Below are 23,459 nucleotides of genomic sequence, written 5' to 3' on the forward strand. Positions count from 1 at the left end.
TGTACCTTTATTGGTGTGGATTATTAGTTAAATATACTGGAACATTTCCCAACAATATTAGATTAGGATCAAGTGGAGTTATTAGAAAATGCTCTAGCGTGATGTCAGAGAACCAAGCAATGATCATTTTGCCTGTTCTTCATGACTGTGATAAATTCTTGTTTAGGTAATTGAATGGGAGTTGGGGTCCCATCTTTTCTTTCTGTGTTGTGTTGTTTTGTTTTTTTAGTTTGATTGATCAGCCTTTGCATCCATTGTGCCAAATAGACTATATTTTTACACCACAATATTTTCTTCTTGAAAATTGCGGGTTACATCAATAGAGTTGACTTTAAAAAAAATGTTCCCTCTAGGACAAATAAAGGGAGCAAGCATGACTTGTGTGGTCATTGTAGCATAGTGTAAGAAATAACTAAGACAATGGAAAAAAGTCAGCCTGTGTGGACTAGACCGAATGCATATGCTGATTTTAGGCCACAAATTGAGCAATAAAAATCTAACTTTCTATATTTTCCCAACACTGAGCTTAATTTTTTATACTGAGTCCCATTCCACATATTAGAAAACATAATCCATTAGCCTAAATGCAAGTTTCAATATGTTGGTATTTCTTTGTCAGCTTAAAATCGGACAAACTGAGGATCGCTCTTCTCTCTGTTTTTGCCTGAGTGGTATTTTTGGCATCATGATACTGGGGCTTTGAGACCGCCTGTGCTGGTGTCTGAGCTGATTGTTGGGTATGGTTATACTTCCATGTGGCATCCAGAGAATGTAGTGGCACAGCCCTATCTGACTTCCAGTCCCCGGTCCACAGTTCCCTCTGTGGCCACGTCCCCTAGATTGGCGGCAAGTTCTCTATAGGGCAAACTCTCTCATTTTGTCAGCTTACCTTCTCGCGAGATTGGAAGGGCCAGCCCATTCTTCCCTACCTCTCTGGGCCTACAGACTTGGGAAGTCAGCAAGACCTCTTTGCCTCTGACACCCCGGGAAGCTATCTCTCCTGCCCCAACCTGCCCCTTGCTGTGGTGCAGGGAACATCTCATGCCTAGGGCTCTCAGAGTTCCCCATGGGAACTGAGCCCCCAGCCCTACCACACTTGAATCCCCAACTTAAAGAGAGCTCCATCATCTAACTCTCGCCTCCTCCTGCCACCACCCAGACTGCCTAAAATGAGATGGAATTTGAGTCTCTTCTGAGACTTCTTTTCTTCTGTCTTTCTGTCCTCTCTCCTTGAGAAGCTTTGACTTACTTTGAGGAGCGGGAAGGAAAGGTTGCTCAGCAACAATTCTTTTGAATCTCTCTGCCTTCTGCTTAGACTCTCGCTTTTTAAAGCCCAGAAATGTACTCTCTCTGTTCCTGGTTGCTCTAGGCCACCCCACCTTGGGCAGTGCTAGCCTCACACTCTGCTGCTTGATGACAGGAGGCTCATGAAGTCAAGAGAAAGTGTGGGAAATAATGCAGCAGTGAATTCTCCTTGTGTATTATATAGTCACTTCTAGGAACTTCAAATTTAAAAATCCTGAGATTGTATCTTATAGTTTGAAAAAGTAACTAAAGGGATAGCAAATTTGGAAGTGAGGAAAGCTCTAATCCTCACACATGCGCAAATTACCTGAACGGGATGTGAGATGCTTATTGTAAAGGTGATTGAGCCAGAATTATTTTTTTAATGTTTGTTTATTTAGTCATAGAAAGAGACAGACAGAGAAGGAGAGAGAGAGAGAGGCAGAGAGAGAGGGAGACAGAGAAACCAAAGCAGGTTCCACACCATTAGCACAAAGCCCAATGTGGGGCTCAATCTCACGAACCATGAGATCATGACCTGAGCTGTAATCAAGAGTCAGACGCTTAACCCACTGAGCCACCCAGGTTCCCCTAAGCCAGAATTCTAGAGGGAAGGGATTCAAAGCTGGCCTTTACACAGCTTGTTTCTGACGGTTCAAGTGAAAGGGAGTGAACGAAGCCTGATCACCCAGAGGGTGAAAGGTGCTGAGACTTTGATGCAGCTTCCTGCCGTCCTGTGGGAAATTCCACCAGGGGAAGTGAGAGGATGTGGGACAGGGTGGATGAGGGAGGGGGGCGACTAGGTCCAGACTGTCAAGTCTCTTCCTAATCATTTCTGCCTGCTTGTGGAACCGTTGGTCTGTGTTGGGAAGGATTCCATGCCCGAGCCCGCTAGTCGTCATCTTCTCCCACACTTCCGCCTCACTTTCCATGATGGGATGTCATTCAGTGACTGGGACCCAAGCTTCAGCAGCCTCCTTGGCTCCTGTTCCCCGTGGGCAGATGGTCACCACATTGCTATTCCAAATCAGGCCTTCCGACTTCAGCTCTGGGCTTCTTCTCATGAGATCACCTTTTCTGAAACACAGTCTCCTTTATGGCTCCTTACCATCGTATGCAGTCCCTGGCTACCTCTTTAGCTGTATTCAGTACTATAGCTTTTTATCATACTTCACACTAGATAAACTGGACACCTTGCTGCTCTCCAGGTGCAGCCCTCACTTAGCTGACTCCTGTCCTTTGCTGAAACTTTCTTCTACTCAGAAGCTGCCACTGAAGTATACCTTCCGCACACCAAATCCATGTACTGTGCTTATTGAGTGCCTACTAATTCTCCATGGTCTTCTCAAATGAAACTTTTGCATCAACTCTCAATCTCCCTTCCTGTTACTCTGGGTGGACCTTTCATGAAGCCTTTGTGAGTGCCATACCCTTTGTGGAACTTCTGGTGCCTTCTACACTGCTGGCCATAGGGGTAGATTATTGAGCATTTGTAGATTTAGACTACAGTTGAGTTACTTTGTCTCATTTTACAACAGTTAAGGAAAGACGTGAGAGTAAATCTGTCCGCTATGCTAAAACTTAAAAGGTTGCGTTGTCTTTCAACAAAGCATGTGGTCAAACACGGAGAAGCTGATGTATGTTTTGGTCCCATTCGTGGAGCAAAAATATTCTTTGCTTCTTCAGGGAACTCCTGCCCAAAATGTTCTCTTCTCCAGTTGTTTAAAAATTCCTGACTCTTAGCAGAGAGAGTTCGGACAAATAGGGGGATTTACCATATCTTGGTTAACTTGGAAGAATACAGTGTAATCCATCTTTTGTTCAATTTGTAGTAATGAACAGTTTCAGGGCTTGTGCTATGAAGTGTAGTTTCGGTAGACTGGATATATAGCATAAACCAAGTCTCAAAGCACCAAGAAAGGGCCCGGAATTTGACCATTTAATGTGCCATGAGATTAAAAACAACAACAACAGATAGAGTCACTGCAGAGACTACAAGGACCTAATGCTTCCAGTTTATTACATGTATATGCTTTCCAAAAATACCTAATCAATTAAATGTTCAAAGGTCTAGGTAGAACATCATGTTAAAAACAGTGACCCTTTCAAGAAGAGGAATAGTCCTTGAGGCCTGGGAAGGAGCATAAGTATAAGTTTAGATCTGAGGTAACCAGAGGAAGTGTCCTAGTGATGAGTCAGAAAGAGAACTGAAGCACCTCAGCTCCTGTGTAGACTGAGTCAGTGTGGTGTCGTAGGGCCCGCCTCATTTCACGCCCCGGCCTTCACTTGCTCTGGGACTTATTGGACAGTTTCTTTCCTCTTACTCTCCGTATCTGTAAAATGGGATAAGAACAACTACCCTTCAGAAGTTTGGAAGGACTAGATGAAACTACATACGTAAAACACTTCCCCGTGTCTGGCCCAAGTTCATGCACTAGTCTTCCTCCAAGTCCTTCTACTTACCACCCCTGAGGAAAGAAAACTTGCTGTGTGGGGTCATTCTCGCCAGAGTAAGCTAGCAAGTACCGTTACTTTTAAAAATTTCTGCGACCTTTAAATTAATTGCCTTTTATAAGGAATTTTAAAGTTTCATCCTAAGTTTTAAAACACTAATTAAATTCACTATTATAACAAAACTGTAAAAGGAAATTAAAATGGAATCAATTTTAAAGTTTGATTTTATTTAAATTTTAACGGTACCGAATATTGTCTATCTTTTGCAGTAGGAACCCTATAGATACGAATCATAGGCATACTAGGTATGACTGATATTGAAATATGATTACTTCTGTGATATTTTTTAGGAGAAAATTATTTTAATAAAAATACTCAGGACAAAGTTATCAATGTAAATATGTGTTGCATTTTTTTGGTTAATAGTTAGGAAGCAAAGTATTTTTAGTGTGCTAATCTGAAAGATGAGAGAGAACGCTTTAAAACTCAAAATGATATGGCTAACATTTGCCACAAACTTGGTAGTTATTAATATTTAAATAATAAAAAAATTTTAAAAATTATCTATTTGAACTTTTATCACTTTGTTTTCCTGAAATTAATAAGGGCTAAATAAATATATTTTGGCACGAGGAAATATAAAAACTTGTGAGGATTTCATCAGGTGGAAACAGAGGAATAATTGGTTCTCATTACCAGGATTAGCTGAAGTATTTCAGTAAATCTTGCCATGGTACAGAAGCAGCAGGTATCTGAGAGACTGTTCTGGTGGTAGCTAAGACTAAAAATTACCTTTAGTCTAGGTGATAAGGATGGGAAATTGAAAAGCAGTAACAGGTTAGATAAAAATGCTCTTAACATATAAGGTACAATAAAATGATTAGCATTCAGTCTATATAAAGAGCATTTACAAATCAATAAGAAAAAGAAGCATGGGACACAAACAGGAAATTCACCAAAGAAGTCCAATAGTCTCACCAGCATTTAGATAACCACAAAATAAAACAAAGTCAGATTGGCAAAATTGAAAGTTTGATAATATGTAGTGTTGATTAAGGTGCAGAAAAAATTGATTCTCTTCTGGTCAATGTGAAAATTGACTCAGCTACTCAAATATGTATTTGTTAAAATAAGAAACACGTATATCCAAGGGCCTAACTATTTGACTTCTGCTTATCTACCCTAAAAGACCTTTTGTACTTCTATGCAATGTACTCACGCACGTTTGCTCGCTGCAACATCATTTATAATCATGAGAGACTGAAAGCAAATTAAGTTCCCTTCCAGACAGAAGTGGCTAAGTAACTATGATGTATGCTGAACATGTAGTACTATATAATAGTGGTTATAAAGAATGGGCTAGAACTGTGTGTGTTGAGAAAAAAGAATCTCCATGACAGAGTCATGAGGGAAAAAAAATGTAGCACAGCCTTATAAGGTGTCATCATTTATGAAAACATTGAAAAGAAATGTTTCATGTTTCATGAAAACATGAAAACATGAAAAGAAAGAAAGAAAACATTAGTAATACTATAGATTTTCTACAGTAGTAGCTTTCAGACTCTTTTGGGAATAAGCGAACCTCAACACAGTACACGTTTTATATCACAACTGAGTGGACCTACTATGTTCAATGCACTCTGAGATTTTTCTATTCTGTCCCATTTCATTCCATCTCATTCCATCCCATATATCAAAATGCTGGTCTTGACACATTAAACTGTTTTCAGGATTCAATCACCCTTGAAAAATACTGTTGTGAAAGTACACAGTTATGTATGTAAATGGATAGAAAAGTAACTGGAAGCTGATATCAGGTACAGCTGATCCGGCTCTGGAGAGGCGCTGAGGGGTGGTGGTTACAGGGAACCTCAAGCCTTTTATGTAATGCCTAGGTTGTTTTTATGTTCATTTTGCGTGCTTTACGTCGGGCATGTGTTATTCTTTATTTTTTTGGTGAATAAATCTAAACTATTTTTAAAAGTCAAAGATTTACTGGGTTGGAGGGAGCAGAGGTCAAAAGGTCTTAAGAAAAAATTGTTAAGCTGCATTGCATAACTGAGTAGTTCAGAAGACAGGCATTCTAGCTAACTACTTCTGTTTTTGTATTTAGGGCCACAGATGAGCACATTCTTGTGGCAAGGTAGAGTCAAACCCGTGTGATATCCCACTCGAAATGTCATCACAGTCTAAGAACTCTCTGCCACGCTGTGAGATTTTAACTTGTGAAATATATCCACAGATCAATAACATAAGGTAGTCAGCACATAGTTGATCAAAAAAATCAAGCCCTCCAGTTTCAGAAAATGTGAAGGTAATGTTGCCGTAACAACCTTCTCTTGGCCACGTTACACGGTCTGTAGTTTTCAGTATTGGTCTAGAAAAACAAATAGCTATGTTGTAAGAATCATTTCTATAGGAAACACCACTGTAGAAAATAATAGGACATATGTAAACTTGGCTATCTCTATAGGCTGGAGCAGATACCTCCAGCCTTGTGTGTTCTATTTTAGAGCTACCTTTCTGACCTATATTCACACTTTTACCCTAAGGGTAATTTATTAAACCTCATCTTAATAGTCAAGTAATTGATGATTTAAAGGAGTTAGACACACTGCCTAGGGGAGATAGATCCTTTCAATTTCAAACACTTAGTCAAGGTATTAAATGCAGATAAACTACAATTAGATTATTTTTTATAAGAATTTCTCAACTAACTCAGTAAAGATGCCTGTAAACAAAGTAATATTTCTTTAAATGTTCTGTTTATTTTCTTTTTTGTGTTTGTGTCTAAATATAAATTTTCACATGCTCATAATAAAATAGGTTGAATCTTTTAATGACCACATTAAATTTTCTCTGCAAATGTTTTGAAAACAATTTTATGGTAAAATATGCAAGCTTTCTCAGAAAGCATTTATATAAGACTCATTTTTCAGAATTTTAGCTATTGCTAAAGCAATGATTATGTTCACATTTAATTTCATATAGGCTCAAGGTCGTATGGAGGGAAGAAAAGAGGGACTTTGGAGCTTTTCTTTTAAAAGGGGTAATTGGCAAGAGTATTATTGGAGCAATCATGCTATGGGTCAGAGGGAGGGAGAGCAAGAGGAGGAGGAACCTGGGGAAGGTGGAGAGGATAATGTATATCCACATATCTGAAGTGTCTCTTCAGTTTTTCTTTTTCTCCAATGTGGACCTGAGGGTGAGAGGGGGCAGAGGTGGCCTTCTGGCCCATCTAGAGGTTAAGGCCATTTCTTTAAAGAGTTTTAAAGTTAAGAATGGACTACTTGTGGCTATGATATATGAAGGTGAGGAAGCCACTCATATGCAGTTTGACACGAAGCCAGCCTCAAACTGTGAAAGTGGAGTGGCAGTATGATGAGAAGTCAGGATAAGTTACCAATGTGTCTTATTTGGAGCTAGAGAATCATCCAGGTGAACATTATAATTTGTAATAATCAAGGGTTACAGTAACCTTTAAACCCTTATTACAAATTGTGTATTTTTTTGTTTGTTTGTTTCTGGGTTTTTTTTCCTCTGTAAGATTGCCTATTCGGTGTTTGTGTTAGTAGTTTTACTAAAATTAGTTTTAAAATATGATATTAAGGGCATAATGACTTTAAAATGTAAAAGCCTGATAGTCTGTTAACTGCACATATCTGAAGCCCAGCTTTTCAAAGGCCACAGTATCCAAAGCACCACTGACTCCTGGTGGCAGCCTGGTGTAATCGCAGGCAAAATTTCCAGGAGTATTTTTAATTGTTATAAAAGGTAACATTGTTATGTTACTCAGAAGTCATATAAGTAAAAGGAAGAAGTGCATACCATATTGTGAAATATGGAAGTGTTACAAGGTCTCTGAATATTATCTCATTGGTAGGATCAAGATTTTAGCTTAATTATTTTTTCAGAATTTTACCCCAAGTTCTACTAATATTTTCTACTAAATATTTTTGAAAGAGAAAACCAGGATCTTGACTAACTGCGGAATTTATCATCCACAGCATCTGCAGGGATTGCTGTGTCCCAGAGGAAAGTACGGCAGATCAGTGATCCTATTCAGCAGATCTTAATTCAGCTGCACAAAATCATCTACATCACACAGGTCAGTATGCTAGCATTTTATTTCCTTTTCATCTTAAGTACAAGTTGATGGTAATGTCGTTGAAGCACTACTTTGTGGAATTTTAAATTGGAACGAATGCTCATTTTTATTATCTCCAACTGCATATATTTGGGAACACTTTGGCTTAGCGGCAGAGCTAGAGCTGGAAAGGTTGTAGGGTATAAAAAGCAAATATGGCAGTTTCCCCCTATGACTCATAACCTACTCTTTTGTCCGTGTCCCACCAAAAATAAATTTCAACACAAATGGCCCTTCATTATGGGGGTGAAAGTGGGGACAGGGCTGGGTTTTGAACAGCCTCGCTACAGGAAAGAAAAACTAGTGCCCACTGAGGAATCCTGAGGATGCTGGGTTAAAACTAGGACCTCTCAGAGGAGTCAAGATGGTGGAGAAGCAGGGGGACCAGGATTTCCCTTATCCCTCACACACACAGCAGTATTGAGGTCAGAACACTTGGAATACCCAGAAAGTCTATCTCCGGAGTGACAGAAAAAATCTCCACAGATGGAGGGAGACAGATTGGCGGGACAGTGGTGCGTGTATGCAAACTGGGGGAGACAAAACAGTGTGGGCACAGAGGGAGGGATCCCCTTCTGTGGAGAGACAAAAGGAAGAGAAAGAGAAGCTGTGGATTGCAGTTTTGTGTTAGGACAAGAGAAAAAGCGCTCTGGACCACGGACTGGAGAATGAGAAATACGGAGAGTGCCAGTCTCTACTTTGCAAACAGCCTTAGGAGCTGAAGATCAGAGTTTTCAAAAGTGCATGACTTTCTCCGGACTGAAGCCGCTAAGTGTGTGTGTGCCTGGAGGGGAGGGGAGCCAGCCCTGGGTCGAGGTAGTGATCTCAGGAGTGCGCTGGGAGAAAACGGTTCCCTCCCTGAGTACTGTGAGAAGAGGGTATACTGCCCCCCCAAGAACAAAAGACCCTGCAGGTGCCAGCCAAAGGCCCTTTATCAGCAGGGCTGATTGGCATTTCCCCAGAACCAGGTCTGCGTGGTGTGCGATCCCTTAAGACATTGGGTTTTGAATCCCTTCTGAGCGCCTAGGGGGTGCGGGAGACTGTGGAGCAGGGCAAGCTGACTGCCCCCCACTACTCTGTGAGGGCTGCCTGAGCAGCATGGTTTGAGACGCCCAGTGGGGAGGAGAGATTGGGTGTCACCATTTTCTCCCCAACACCGACACGGTGGGGCTTCAGGGCACGGCGCAGCGGGTCCAGTGGAGGCTGGACCCCCTTACACCAAACCCTGCCTGTCCGTGCCTGGTAACTGCGCATCTACTGGAGTGAGACTGACACTGGGCGAGCCAGGCGGCCTCGCCTCCAGACCCGCACAGCCACCGGTTCCAGACACCAACAGACAAGTGTCCTGCCATTTTGTATGTTAGTCCGTTGCTCTTTTTTTCCCTCTCTCTCTCTTTTCTTTCCTTCTCTGTTCTCTTCTTCTTCTTTCTACCCTCTTCTTTTTTTTCTTTGGAATAAGGCTCATAGTTTCTGATTTGGTTTTTGGTCAATTCTTCTTGTGTGTGTGTGTATACATATATACACAAAGTTACCAAAGCTAACCAAGGTCTTAATGTTAATAAGAAAAGAAATTTTTGTAGATGACGTGTAGGCATATGGATGAGAAAGTAACTAGCATTTTGGAGTCTAAGATTGCGTGTCTTATGCAGTTCATTTGTTCATTCATTCATTCATTTGACATATAATTATTAGGTGCCTACTATCAGATGCCACTGTTCTATGCATTTGTGACGTATCAATGAGCAAAACATATAAACATTTACTCAGTCTAAGATACAGAGAGCCAATCTTATGACTCTGTCACTTGCCAATCGTAGCGATTCCAATTATATGTTCGAGGACTAAAGAGAAATGCCACCAGGTTGGTGGACCGAATGGGCCCACTGTAAGTCACACTGGGCTAATACACTTACTCTCTCCCCAAAATCAAACAAACAAAACAAGCCAACAAGCCAACAAACAAAAATCCATGCTGATTGGTGTATGACGGTGGCATTATGATAATAAATGGCTGTAGGTCTCTTTGGGCCTCAGACTTGGAGGAAAATGTATAGTGTATACTTATATCAGTGTTTCTGGGCCCTTCCTAAAGGAGTCCCAGCTATTCCCCCCTAATCAAGGGCTTTGGGTCTTTAAATTGACCTAGGTATAGAAATTGCATGAGAGGCTGTGACTGTCCACTGTGGCGACGGCAAATTGGGTCAGATTTTTGTCTACCAGACCCAGAGTTTCTTTTCTGTCATTTGGATTAAAGAATACTCCAGTATTCTGAGCCACCACCAAAGACCACTGGGGTCAAAGCACTCTAATTAACAGTGCATTCCTCCCACCCTTTCTGGTAAATGCTTCTAACTGTCACTGGTGGGTAAATGGCGTCCCTTGGCCTCTGCTTCTTTGCGATCACATCATCCCCGTTGGGATCCTATATTTTCAGTGTTGTACCTGACCTACAAAGGAAAGCAGCCATAGAGATTTTTAAGGATGCTGGTGCTCCCGTCTCTAACGTACTTCTCCATACCTTAGTGACAGGAGTGGCTTCTGAGTATTTTTGCTGAACATAATTGGGGAGTGAGTGTGCAGGTCACACATGGTAAATGGCAGGTCCCCAAGCCTTTGGATTCCCTCCTCCACATGTCAGGGTAGCTCTGGCATTTTACCCCCATTAAACGAAGGTCACCATTGAGTTGGAGTTGTATAGCATGCCAACCAAGTAAGCAGTTACCTTCAGCTGCAGGAACTAATACACTAAATCTGGACTCTCTAGTAAGAGCACCCATATGAATGAATTCAGCCTGATTTAGTGTCGTGTTTCACCCTTCTGGGCCTAAAACCCTTTGAATCTACTACACACGTTCCCTGCGTTGCTGCTGGTACAAAGTAGCAAAGTCTTGCAATTCTGACAGGTAAGCTATTTCCTTCCGGGTCATAGTGTGCACCAGTTCCCCTGCATCATGTCGAGATATGGCCCACGTGATGGACTTGACCCTCGTTGTTGTGGGTCTTAGGAGGAATAAGCATTCCTTTTTAAGATCTCACTCCTCATCTATCCCGGATGAGGTTAGTGTAGAGTTTTCAAGCAAAAGAAGGCTGGTCTTCTCTGACACAGAGTGACAAGCTACTTCCGCTGGCAATAATGACTCAGAGTGACAGGACTGTCTGTTTTATCTGGATCCAACAAGGTGTCCCTATTTCAAGCTTTAGGATCCTATTCTTTTTTCTAACTTTCACATGAAAACCTCAGCAAAGTAGGCATTCAACTGACGTTGTAATTTATCAACCTGCCCAATTAAATTTGTATCTGATTATCAGCCGTATCTGTGCTGTGGTAGCAAGAAAATCACAGGCTCTTTTAGGGCTATCATGGAATCTCTCTGGGGCTCAGACTATGATGTGAGCCAAGAGTTCAAGGACCCAAGCTTGTCATTTTTTTTCCTAAGTGCTCTGATGCACTTTGAAGAATCCATCCCACAACGCAGTCCTTGTGGTCTTCCTACTTCGTAGTGCAGCAGCCACTCAAGCTTCCAGGGCACTTCCTTCAGTTGGCTCTTTATCATGGTGATACTTGATCAATTGTGATGCCACTGCATGTCATGGGCTATGAGCGGCCCCTGTCCTGTGGCAAAATTCAGCACTGGGCTCGGTTCCAAGGGCACAATCAAACCAAGTCCCAATTCCCATCTGTATGGGTCCTTCTTCTGGGACCTTGCTGGAGCCTAATCTGTTATCAGTGAGGGTCCAGTTAGGAGACAGAAACCACACAGTAATTTCAATAGGGAAGATTTAATATAAAGAATTACTAAAAGTTATTAATAGTAACAGTATTATTTAAGAAGGAGGGGAAGAGAGTATCTAAAGAATATAGCAAGAGCAGCTATGGAAGTCACTATTTATAGGGCTGAGGCAGAGCATCCAAGAAAGGAAGAAAAGAGGACACTCCCATCCTGGGCTCAGGTCCAGACCTCATCGGAAAGATCAGAGAAATCCACTGAGATGCTGTGCTAGAGAAATTTGCAGGAAGCCTTCCCCTGGGGGGTTAGGGCAAGTAATCCATGCTGAGCTGTCATGCTGTGGAACTTGCTGGAAAGCAGCATGTGTGGGTTGGGCTGGGAAATACCCTCTATGGGACCAGAGGAGGCTTCCCACTGGTAGGTGCTGCTCCATGGAACATTCTGGGAAGCTGCCTATAGGATTGGTGCCAGTGAAACTGTCTAGGGGTAAGCACCACTCTGGTTTCCCCTTGGCTGCTGACCACTCAGTGCTGCAGGACTGGGGCAAGGCGGGAGCATCGCTGGGACCAGAAAGTCAAGCACCGTTCTCCTCCAGCATCCCTCGAGTGCTCTCTCTCTACAGACAGAGCCCAACATCCTGGCAAGGGAGAAATTCCACTGTCACATGCAGGGCACCAAAGGGTGAATTTGGAGCCGAGAGGCAACAAGTAGGCAACTGTCACACTTGGGCTGGGGGACTAGGCAAGGGACTCCCTTCTGTGGGACCTACCCACCTCTGAGTTCTCACTGCTTCCCCTTTGGCTTCTCCCTAGCCTGGCTCTTATCTGTCACGTTTTCCCCCAAATCTGCTATTCCTTCCAATCACTCTTAGGGCTAGCCTTTTGAGACTCAAGAGTCTGAAATTGATTACTTTTTTCCTCCATTTTCTGCTGTCAACCTTTCCCTTAGGCAATCCCACCGAACTGTCTACCTGATTAAATGAAAGAGGGTGAAGGGGTACAAGGAAATATGAGGGGGATGTAGAAAATTGGTTAATAAATCAAAATATAATCTGCCATATCTCTATTGAGTAAAGATATTATATTCAAAAATGCATTTCCCTTTAAATGCTGATGTAGAAATATGGGGAAGCATTCTTTACTGTTAAGGAAATAGCTTTAAATAGCTTATTGATTACCTCAATGCTTAACTACTAAATTGAGAGAAAATATACTTTGAAATTTAAATATAGTTTCCATATGCCTGTCTTGCTAATTTTTATATAATAAAAAACTTTTTGATGGATGTGTTCCATTTCTTTGTTGGATTTCAAAGTAATGTTAAAGCAAGAATGAAATGATTATAAATATCTTATTATTATGCTCTCACACTTCAGCATAACAAATGATTTCATATTTTTTGGCAAGCCGGCATTCCTTGCTACAAGTTCAGATGTAACCATTGTGGTTTTTAAAATGTATTTCCAGAATACTTGAAAGTTTATGACATTACAAATAGGAAGGAATGTTTCCCTTTTGGGGAACTTTAAATTATCATGCCAGCCCAAGACAATGCCTTTCAAATGAAGGAGATAAAAACAAGTCTGAACATGATACCTTCCTATTTGCTACAGGTGGAAGGCCAAGATCAGTCTTCTCTGTCTGCCAATTCCAAAGGAAATCTGCTGAAAGTAAATCTGAATCAACAAACGAGCACACAAACAAACAAACAACTCTTCTTGTCCCCATGTTTATTTCCTAGTCAGACTCCTTGGTGGGCTTACACCTGTGGTAGCTGCCCTGAATTGCAGGACCTCACCCTTCCCGACAACCCACAGATAACCTTACAGGGGACACTCTGGGCTGATGGTGGCCTTTCCTATCCAGTTTCCATGGAGACAGATCTTGGAAATCATCTAAAAGCAACTATTGTAAAAGGCAGGATGTTAAAATCCTTACGCTGCCTTCACTGATTTGACATCTGCTTTTATCAAAACTGAGATGGTAATCTTAAGACAGCCAGCTGAGAATAAAATCAGTGGTTCATTTCCATTGCTGGAAACCAAAATCCATCTCCGGGCACATACGGTGACCAAGGTACATACGTTACCTTTTAATACGAGTCTTTGTGTGTTGTTGCTTAGCTGAGACCTATGCAGCCAACTTATGCTTTGGATTTAATTCTGTACTCAGCATCCAATGACTTGGTTAAAGAAATGCTTTGAAAATCAGCACATAGCAACTTTTAAAAATCAAACATCTGTCTTCTAGAGCACAGACGGGCAGTTAGGTGGACCAACTTCAGACTGCCATCTTAACAACCACAATTGTTGCTGATAGAACAAAAACTGTGGCTGGAAACAGCTGCCCCTCAGCTGAAGTTATACCCTGGCTGTCATCAGTGGAACAAACTGCTCTTTTCAGCAATAGTCGTAGATGGAATTGGAACCCTCCTTACTGTCTCTTATCTGGGTCTCCTGGTTCCTAATGGCAAGGGGGATAGATTACACCGGATTTAGGGTAAAGCCATGCATCCAAGTGGACTCGTGTTTTCAGCGTTCGCGGATTCCAAGAGAAAGCTTACATTTTGTGCCTTTATTGTGATAATGATCTTTGAATTTTTGTTAGCATTTAGGGAAATCTCCTTTTAGGCGGTAATATATCAAAATAATTTGTTTTTACAGAAAAGATATTATTTAAGTCACTTCAAATGGGGCACTCTCCATTATTGCTGGTGTGCACTAGGTATTCTTAGAGACACTAGAGAATGTATCTTTAAGAAGTATCCCTACATCATGCAAGTTCAAGACTCTGGTATAGAACATAGAGATCAGATTTCATCTTTTCTGTTGTTACTTTGGGATGGTAAAAACAAGAAATAAGCTCTTAGATGTGTGGTGTTGAGAGACTCATCTTTTCTAGAATCAGTTTCTCCATCAGTAAGATTCGGGTAGCTTCTGGGACTATTGCAATGAAGGAAATAATGTATGTGGAGTGTTTGTAAAGTGTTACACTGTAGAAATACCAGTGGTGGTGTGTGTGCTCTGAGATAAGGGTTGTGTTAAAAGAGGCACCAACTCAGTCGTTATGCATGTTACATAATGTCTTGAAGCTCTGATTTCCTTACTTATAACACAGTAGCTGCCTTACAAGTTTATTGTGGGGAGAAAAGGGACATAATGCACACAAAAGAGTAATCATAGTAACTGGCACATAAGAATCATAGGTGTTAATATTCTATTCTTAGTATTATAGTTCTTGTATATAGTATAGTATACTTACTTCTTCAGCAATTGAACTATGTATCATTCTGCACAAAATTTTAAATTCTTCCATGAAAATTTTAAAGGTGGGGTGCTGGCTATCGTGATAATTATTCCAATAAGTAAAATAGCTTTCTAATACTGTCTCGTGTATGAATCTTAAGTCGACTGTTAACTTATTCAAGAAAGCTTTTATGAGAATTAATTCAAGCAATCAGGAGCAATAAAAGCAATTCTGAGTTAATTAGAGGCTTATCAAGTTAAATGAATAGCAAAGGATTTTAAGACTATTTGAATTAGCAATCCGGTAGTGACAGCTGCCAGTGCTGGGGTTAGTCTCTTTCAAAGGAACCTGTGGACCCACTGGTACTTCACACCTTCAAAAGTCCGCTGTGCAATTAGGTGGATCACAAAAGGCTTGCTGCCACTCTTTGGAAATTGGAATCGTGCGAGGCAACAACTAGACGGTCCTGGGCCAACACTGCCCTCTGGTGTTTGATTTAGGGAAGTGGCAACTTCCCGTGGGTAAGGGTAGGGAATTCTCAAAACCAAAAAGATATCTCCAGGCACTTCTCCCATCCACTCCTCTCTAACCAATCCCCTTGCTAGAAAGGTGTGCACAGGACCCTTCCCTTCTTTGTCTGGTCCCACTCTTAAGTTAAATTCATTACTTTTGCTAATCTGTCATGCACACATGTGTAACTTATACTCATGTTCCTTCTCATCTGTCTTCCAACCATTTGCTTATTAATGCCAAGAAATCTCTCTCTCTCTCTCTCTCTCTCTCTCTCTCTCCTCCCCCCTCTCTCCCTCTCTCTCTCCCTCCCTCCCTCTCCCTCACCCTCTCCCTCACCCTCTCCCTCTCTCTCTTTCTCTCCCTCTCTCTCTGTCCACATTTATTTCCCTTTTCATTCCGTATACAAGGACAATAATTATGACCATTTGTTGGGGATAAGGAGAGTGATTCAATTACATCTGGAGCAAGGTACAAGAATGCTCTAGTTCTGAAATAAAAAGAGCTCATTATAGATTCAATGCTGTCAACTTACAGAACCTTCCAGAGTATACTAAAGGACTTCAGATCTTCCAGCAGAATCTTGGTTCCTCTGTAATTAAGCCTGCTTTCACTCAAGTAAAATCAAAGGATTGACTAGAATTACAGATGGTGCTGTTAAAACATTTTTCAATTACATTGTTTTTCTGTTTATGGCATTACAGCGCTTCATAATGGGTCCCACATTCTGTTGTGTCTGGGCTGATGAACAGTTTTTCTCTGGGTATAAGAAGCCGTTGTGAGACCCCATTGACCCCATTCATTTCTCTATTACATTTTATACATTCCCCTGCTTCATGTAACTTGAATGAATGGACATTCCTTGTAGCCAGGATATGGTAAGTTACACTACACTAACAGATACACCCGAAATCTCTTTGCTTGGCACAGCAGTGGTTTATTTCTCACTCAGCTAAATTTGGGCGGGTCAGGTGGCCCTCCTCCATCTTGTGGTTGTGCCATCTGGAACGGATGGACGCCAAGCTCCTTGCCCAGGGCAGACAGGGATGGAGGAGAAGGATGCCGTCTTTGAATTGCCACATCCTCGGAGTGACACATATCATTTTTAGTGGCCAAAGGGGTCACATGGCACCAAACCTAAACAGTAAGAGAGTATAGAAAAATGGAATGGGGGGGGGGTAAATAATTGCCACTACCACATTTGTCTCCTTTTGGCCTGAATCTTTAATTCTATTCTTGTATTTTTGTTGGCTGGATTTGTTTTATTTTGTTTTTAATCTTGAGAGCGCCTACTACTACATCTTCCTTCCCACTTAGCCATCTCTTTTCTTAATGATTCTTTTTCCTCTCCTTCCAAATCCTCTCCATATTTTAAACAAACCAAATGTTATTTCCACTCTGAGACTACTTATCATTCTGACCCTATTTCTTTGCTCTATTATCCTTCTTCCAAACTTTACTTCAACCTTCTGTGCTTCTCAGGATCTTTGGTTTCCTTGTGTAAATTCAACCTGCAGATCTCTACAAAATCACTGTTTTGAAATCTCCAATTTCATCCAATTGCCATATTTTCAGAGATTTCAAAGTGACTTGCTACTAAGTTATTAAATCCAACTCATCCTGGCACAGCCCTAATGTATACTAATTCATTCTTTTCTTCTCGACAAGATTGGTCCCTACAGTCTGATCTCTATGTGAATATCAGGAGTGCTCACAGACAGGCATCTGACTTCGTAGTGCAGATATGTGCTTCCTGTTCCAAAGTGTCAGATCCTTCAGGAGCGCCTGTGTGGCTCAGTCAGTTGAGCATCCGACTCTTGATGTCAGCTCAGGTCAGGATCCCAGGGTCATGGGATCAAGCCCTGCGATGGGCTCCGTACTGAGGGTTGAGCGTGGAGTCTGCTTAGGATTCTCTTTTTCTCTCCCTCTGCCCCTCTCCCCAGCTCGTGCTCACTCTCTCTCTAAACAAACAAAAACAAAACACAAAACATAAAACACAAAGCGTCAGATCCTTTAGGACCTTGGTCAGGTTGTTTAGCACAATTCTGGGCATGACATAGCACGTAAACATCTGACAGAATGCATCCTTCCTTGTGAAGTCTGTTCTTTGCAAAATTCAATTTATATGTGCAATTTAGGTTTTATATGAAAAATAATACCAAGAAAATGAAGGAACAGTAGTATAAATGGAAGCAGCCTTTTGAAAGAGAGAGGAGTAATATATTCCTTCTGGATTGCGGAATGAAAAATTATCACACCTAGTCATGATATTTGGAGTCAAATTTATATTCTTATTTAGTCCTGTTGAATTCGTATTGTTACACTGACCCTCAGTAAATGCTTCCAGGAGTCGTCTGTACAGTGTTAACAATTTGCTTACAATAATTGTTTTCTCATTTTATGCAGCTTCCTCCAGCTTTGCACCACAATTTGAAAAGAAGGGTTATAGAGAGATTCAAGAAATCCCTCTTCAGCCAGCAGAGTAACCCTTGCAATTTGAAATCTGAAATTAAAAAGGTACCGTATTCTACATATAGGAATTCTTCTTTGGCTAACAAAAACACATCGGAAGAGTTAAATTTTTATACCTTCTCTGCTTTGTACTTTTTAAAGTCTATCTTCTATTAAAAGATACTATCGTTATTTGTTTTGGTCCTTCCAAGCTGTATAAAAAAGACACCATAAACCGGGGAGCTTATAAACAGCAGAGACTGCTCTCAGTTCTGGAAACTGACTGCCCAATTTCAAGGTGCCAGCACGGTCATGTTTGGTACAAGCCCTCTTCCCAGTTGCAGACTTTTGACTTCTCCTATCCTCACGTGGCAATTGAGGCAAGGAAACTCTCTGGGGCCTCTTTATAAGGGCACTTTTTTATAAGAGCACTTCCATGAGGGCTCTGTCTTCGTGACTGAATTACCTCACAATGAGTCAATACCATCACTTTGGGGGTTAGGTTTCAACATACAAATTTGAGGGGACACGAACATTCAGACCACAGCACTGCTTATGATACTAAATCAAGGTTATCTTTGCCTCTAATTTTCTCACCTTTATTTCTGGGGCCATCATCTCAGAAGACGAATAGAAAATTGCTTCAGTATGATTACGTGTTTTCCAAAGAATAAATGTTATTAAACATCTTTAATTAAAAATATACTTTAGCCTTTTTAAAAAGAATTCTGTTTTTTAAGAGAATGTAATATTTTATTAGAACATTCTCTCGGAAGCCCCTTAATTGAGCTGTACCACCCAAACAAGTCATTTAACTGGGTGAAGCTGTGATTTTTATCACCTAGGAGGGTGGAATGAACCACTGTTGACCCCCGACCACCTTGAGGAGGAGGGACACTGACCACCTGCTCCTGCACAGTTGAAAACCCATATATAACTTGTGACTTTCCCAAACCTTCATTACTAATAGCCCACTGTTGAAAGACTTGCCGATAGCATAAATAGTGGATTAAAACACATTTTGGAAGTTATATATTATATACTGTATTCTTACAATAAAGTAAGCTAGAAATAAAATCATAAGGAGAAAATACATTTACAGCACTGCACTGTGAGAAATCCACATATTTGGACCCATGTAGCTCAAACCCATGTTGTTCAAGAGCCAACTGTATTTTTAAGTTTTTCCCCTAGACCTTGGGTGTTAGTAAATGTTTCTAATTATACCCAAGAATATTAAATCACAAAAAGTTTAAATCAACCGGATGGAAAGAAAATTGTCTATCTCTGATTAGCACGACTGGAGAAGAGGAAATCCCTCTGTCCTGGTCGGTAGCCATTTCGATATAGCCCTTGGAGCTGGTCACAAGCTTCCCTTTTCCTGTCCCCGAAAGACCCCAGGCCCTAGCGGTCTGGGCCTGTTCCAATTTTATACGTACATTTGTAAAGTTTTACCTACACTTAAACTTTGAAAACATCATGCGCCAATGCTCTTTTTCTTTAGAGTTTCTTTTTCCTTTAATGGATCCAATCTCAAGCATAAATGTACTCCTTATTCAGGCAGTATGATGGGCCCTTTGATACGAAATGCAAACAGTATGTGTTTGCTCTGTTACCTTACATCAGCGGCGTCTGCCGACACACAAACAGGAGATGAAAAAACAGACACGGCAGCAGGTAAACAGAACATAAACCTACCTCATCAGAGATCCAAGAGCGCAATTTCTTTCATGGGCTGTGTTGGCAAATGAGGCCAAGAAACAAAGCTCAAGTAGATCAAACAGAAGTGGATGAGACTGTGGATATTTATTTTTATGGTATTTACATATTGCATCACGAATACCAATAAATGTATTTTAGGAAGACAGAGCCTCAAGTCTCCCATGAAAATATTACATGTTGCTAGGTTTTCATAGTCTTATTAAAATGATATGCGGAATAATCCTCTTTGTATGCAAATTTAGTTTAACAGAAATCCCAGCTTTAAGAGATCAAAGTGCCTGCATCACAGCTTGCAGGAAGGTTCCCTCCCCTCCCCCACCCCCTCCCCATTGTTGAGATTTTCCACCGGCGCATGTCCTTCCGTAAAGCAGAGTATTCTCTCTTCCGTCACTTAGATTTTTGGTTTGCATCCCTTTCTTGCTGGCTTTCTTTTCTGTCCAGACAGAAAAAAGATGCTCTTTTGTTAAACCGACCCCACCACCTTGTAGGCCTTCCTCTGTACAGTGGAGGCTTCTCTCAGAGCGCTTAACCTTCTGCCCTTGGTCTGGGGAATACAAAGGGATTAATGGGGGTGGTCAAGGGCATTCAGGGAGCCCAGGGTGGCAGGGGAAGGGGGGGGGACGAACTCAAAGACTTATCCCTTTTCTCAACTTTGTTTAGAGGCACACTTCTCCGGTGAGGAATGCCATAGTCCCCTCTGACACTACAAGCTTGTGGTGGTTCGTTCCATCACGGCGTATGCGCTCCTGATCACGGAGGCAGGCCTCCTCTCCTGTGCGCTAAACAAATCTGCCTGGAATATTAATACACTTCCTGTTCTCCACCACTGAACTGAGAGGCCAGCTCCTCCATAAAAATCTCCCTCGCTTTTCCCTGTACAGAATCAATCTCCCTTTTCTCTGTGCTTTTTTAGTTTACTCACATTGTTGTGTTTAAAGAGCTTTTTATCTGGCTTGCATTTCTGTTTCTCCCAAAGGCAGTGAGTGTGTCGTATCCATCTTTGATTGCCCGTGGTCTTGCACAGAGCCTGGCACATGACGGGGCTTAATGTATGATCGTTGAATAGAGAGTATATTCTATATTGATAAGTATGTTGTGTATGATATAGTCTATTTATTGATATATATAATATATGATATATGCTGATATATTTAATATTTATATTTTTATATGGATATAAAAAGAAGCCCTCCTGCCCTCCTCTAAACACAAATGAGAAAACTCTGTGACCTCTGTTTTTCACCCTTTCTGGTATAATCTTTTGTTAGTGACAATTTTTGTTTGGAAATGGATTTTTCATCCCCTATGTGATCTCGGTAGAGTGGCCAATTGGCCTTTGACTACTAACACAGTCACCTACATCGGGGCCATGGAAGAAGCAAGCAGTGATAGCATATAAAATGCATTTGATTTCCACCTTCCCCTCTGAAATCTGTTCTGAAATCCAGGGCCTCTATGTCTCCAGTTTGAGGAACAGTTATGGGATGATTGTGCCTGCCTTCTGATTAATGGCCTAAGACCCAGCAGGATATATAGAAGAGTGAAGAAGTGGGAAAAGCCCTTTTCTAAGAAACTAAGCTCTTTATTTATGACTTACTTCAGCGGATCTTCAGTCCGGTCTTCTCAATCTTGGCTAAAATTGTAGGAGAATACAGCATGTGATTGTATAGAGTTTGGGGAAACTAGGATTTTCAGCATTGGAGAAAGGAGAAACAGAAACAAGATAGAATATATTAATTCAATATACATTTATATTGATAATATTTACATATTATCAATATAATATATAGATAATATTTATATATTATCTAGTTAATAACGTAGAATTGGAAATACCAATATGAATAAGTATGAATTCATGATAAATCTTTTCTTTTAAAAATATCCATATTTCGGGGCACCTGGGTGGCTCAGTCGGTCAAGCATCTGACTCCGGCTCAGGTCAGGGTCTTGTGGTTTGTGGGTTCGAGCCCCACATCGTCAGGCTCTGTGCTGACAGCTCAGAGCCTGGAGCCTGCTTCGGATTCTGGGTCTCCTCCTCTCTCTGTCCCTCCTTTGCGCATGTTGTCTCTCTCTGTCAATAATAAATAAACATTAAAAATAAATAAATAAATAAATAAATACATATTTCCTAATATTTCCACTAAATTGTCTAGAAACTAAGCAAGTAGCGGAGAGCTCCCTGAGCACCCATGGCTCCTAGGAGATAGAGTGATTGCAGGGCTAGAACAGGAGCTGAATGAGATTAGAATGGAATGTCTTGACATAATAGAATGCATAGTGAGGATGCCATCAAGGATTACTGGGGATGTGTCAAAAGGACTCAGGAGCCAACTTAAAGAGGCTCCCGCTGGCTGTCTAGTGGATAATTAGAGCATCAGTAGGGATAATAACTGCAATGGATGGAAAGCCTTAAGTAAAGTTTCAATCTAAGAGTTCATGATAGTAAAATAAGAAATCCCTCACTGGTTACCTTTGGAGGATGCTAAGTAACCAACTCATTGTTTTGAAAATTATTTGCAAAAGGAAAGAATCAAACATTTATTCATTTATTCTGTGGTTCCCTTATGAATTCTATCCCAGGGTAATTAAATTGATCAGGGGGAAGTTTCTCATTATACTAGTACTCCAGCTAATAACAACTAAAGGAATAAAAAATATTGTCATTTTGCAGCCTGTAATGAAATAATGGACCTAGACATGATTACCAGTGGTTACTAATGTCACAGAAAGAGGGGCCACCAGGCATACGCCTCCCAATGGCTGTGTATTTGCTAAAAACCTGGATCTGCATCTGAGGAAGCCTGTATATTGGAAGTGGGCAAACCGTGGTCCTCAGGCCAATCTGGTGTATTGCCTGTTTTTGGACATAAAGTTTTATTGGAACACAACCAATGCATTCACTTACATATTGTCTATGGTTGCATTCACCTTGTAGGCACAGTAGCTGTGATACAGACTGCAAGACCTGTAAATCTGTAAATATTTCCTACCTGATCTTTGCCAAAGAAGTTTGCCAATCCCTTGCTCTACATCCAGATACTACAAATGGGTAGCAAATACGTGGGACAAGAGAACATGTTAAAAGACACCATGGGGAGGGGCGCCTGGGTGGCGCAGTCGGTTAAGCGTCCGACTTCAGCCAGGTCACGATCTCGCGGTCCGTGAGTTCCAGCCCCGCGTCAGGCTCTGGGCTGATGGCTCAGAGCCTGGAGCCTGTTTCCGATTCTGTGTCTCCCTCTCTCTCTGCCCTTGCCCCGTTCATGCTCTGTCTCTCTCTGTCCCAAAAATAAATAAACGTTGGGAAAAAAAAAAAAATTAAAAAAAAAAAAAAAAAAGACACCATGGGGATAATCAGCAAAATCCAGACTGGGGGATTCTACAGAAAAAAAAAAAAAAAGAACCTTTTTCTTAAATAAATAAACTGCAAGGAGAGGAGAACACATTTCTTTGGTTCTGAATCTGTACTTCAACTCAGATCAGCAAGGTCAAGCTTACCTTATTCAGTAGCTGGCAATCTCTAACTCCTAAACTCCAGGTTTCTGGCTCTTTTACAATTAGCAGGTTGCCCCTGTCTTCATGCTTTAATTAATGGCTTCTTATGCACATAATAATTACCTTATTTTTGCGTAGCCCCTGTCAGGGCCCCATGGAGGCATCATAAATCAGCAGCGCCCAACACCGACCTGTTTGGACCAAGTGGAGAAGCGCCTACGGCAGGGTTCTCCTGCCCAGCGGGGCCGGGCCCCGTTCATCTTCTCCCTCAGTCCCACCTTCAGGTCCTGGGAGGACGAGCTCCTGGTTGTAAATAGCATAGGATGGTGATTTTCCAGCCTTTTTCTTTTAGTTTTGGAATTCTTTGTCAGAAACACAGTCTTTGTTGGAAACGTAAACAGCAAGGCCGCTGCCGGGGGAAGT

At 41.3% G+C, this 23,459-nt stretch overlaps 1 protein-coding gene and 1 long non-coding RNA gene across 17 annotated transcripts in view; one reads left to right on the plus strand and one right to left on the minus strand.

The window, feature by feature from the left end:
* The window catches only part of NEK10 (NIMA related kinase 10), a 228,850-nt gene that overhangs the window by 192,190 nt on the left and 13,201 nt on the right, over positions 1 to 23,459 (plus strand). For 11 of the 16 annotated variants that reach the window (XM_086674167.1, XM_086674163.1, XM_086674170.1 and 8 more), the window contains 3 exons: positions 5,852 to 5,881; positions 7,746 to 7,846; positions 17,775 to 17,885. In XM_086674167.1, the coding sequence (XP_086530293.1) occupies positions 5,852 to 5,881; positions 7,746 to 7,846; positions 17,775 to 17,885 (242 nt within the window). Of the gene's footprint in view, positions 1 to 5,851; positions 5,949 to 7,745; positions 7,847 to 17,774; positions 17,886 to 22,479; positions 22,636 to 23,459 lie in introns of those variants that run through there. The other 5 variants (XR_015239919.1, XM_086674166.1, XM_086674169.1 and 2 more) reach the window with 3 other exon arrangements.
* Positions 19,607 to 21,228, minus strand: LOC147577110 (uncharacterized). Its single transcript, XR_015239920.1, has 2 exons — positions 21,139 to 21,228; positions 19,607 to 19,974 (listed from the first exon to the last, which is right to left on the minus strand). It is a non-coding gene; the product is annotated as an uncharacterized LOC147577110 (long non-coding RNA).

This window comes from Puma concolor, chromosome C2, assembly GCF_028749965.1.
Source record: "Puma concolor isolate L17-30 chromosome C2, mPumCon1.1.hap2, whole genome shotgun sequence".
Lineage (NCBI taxonomy): Eukaryota > Metazoa > Chordata > Mammalia > Carnivora > Felidae > Puma > Puma concolor.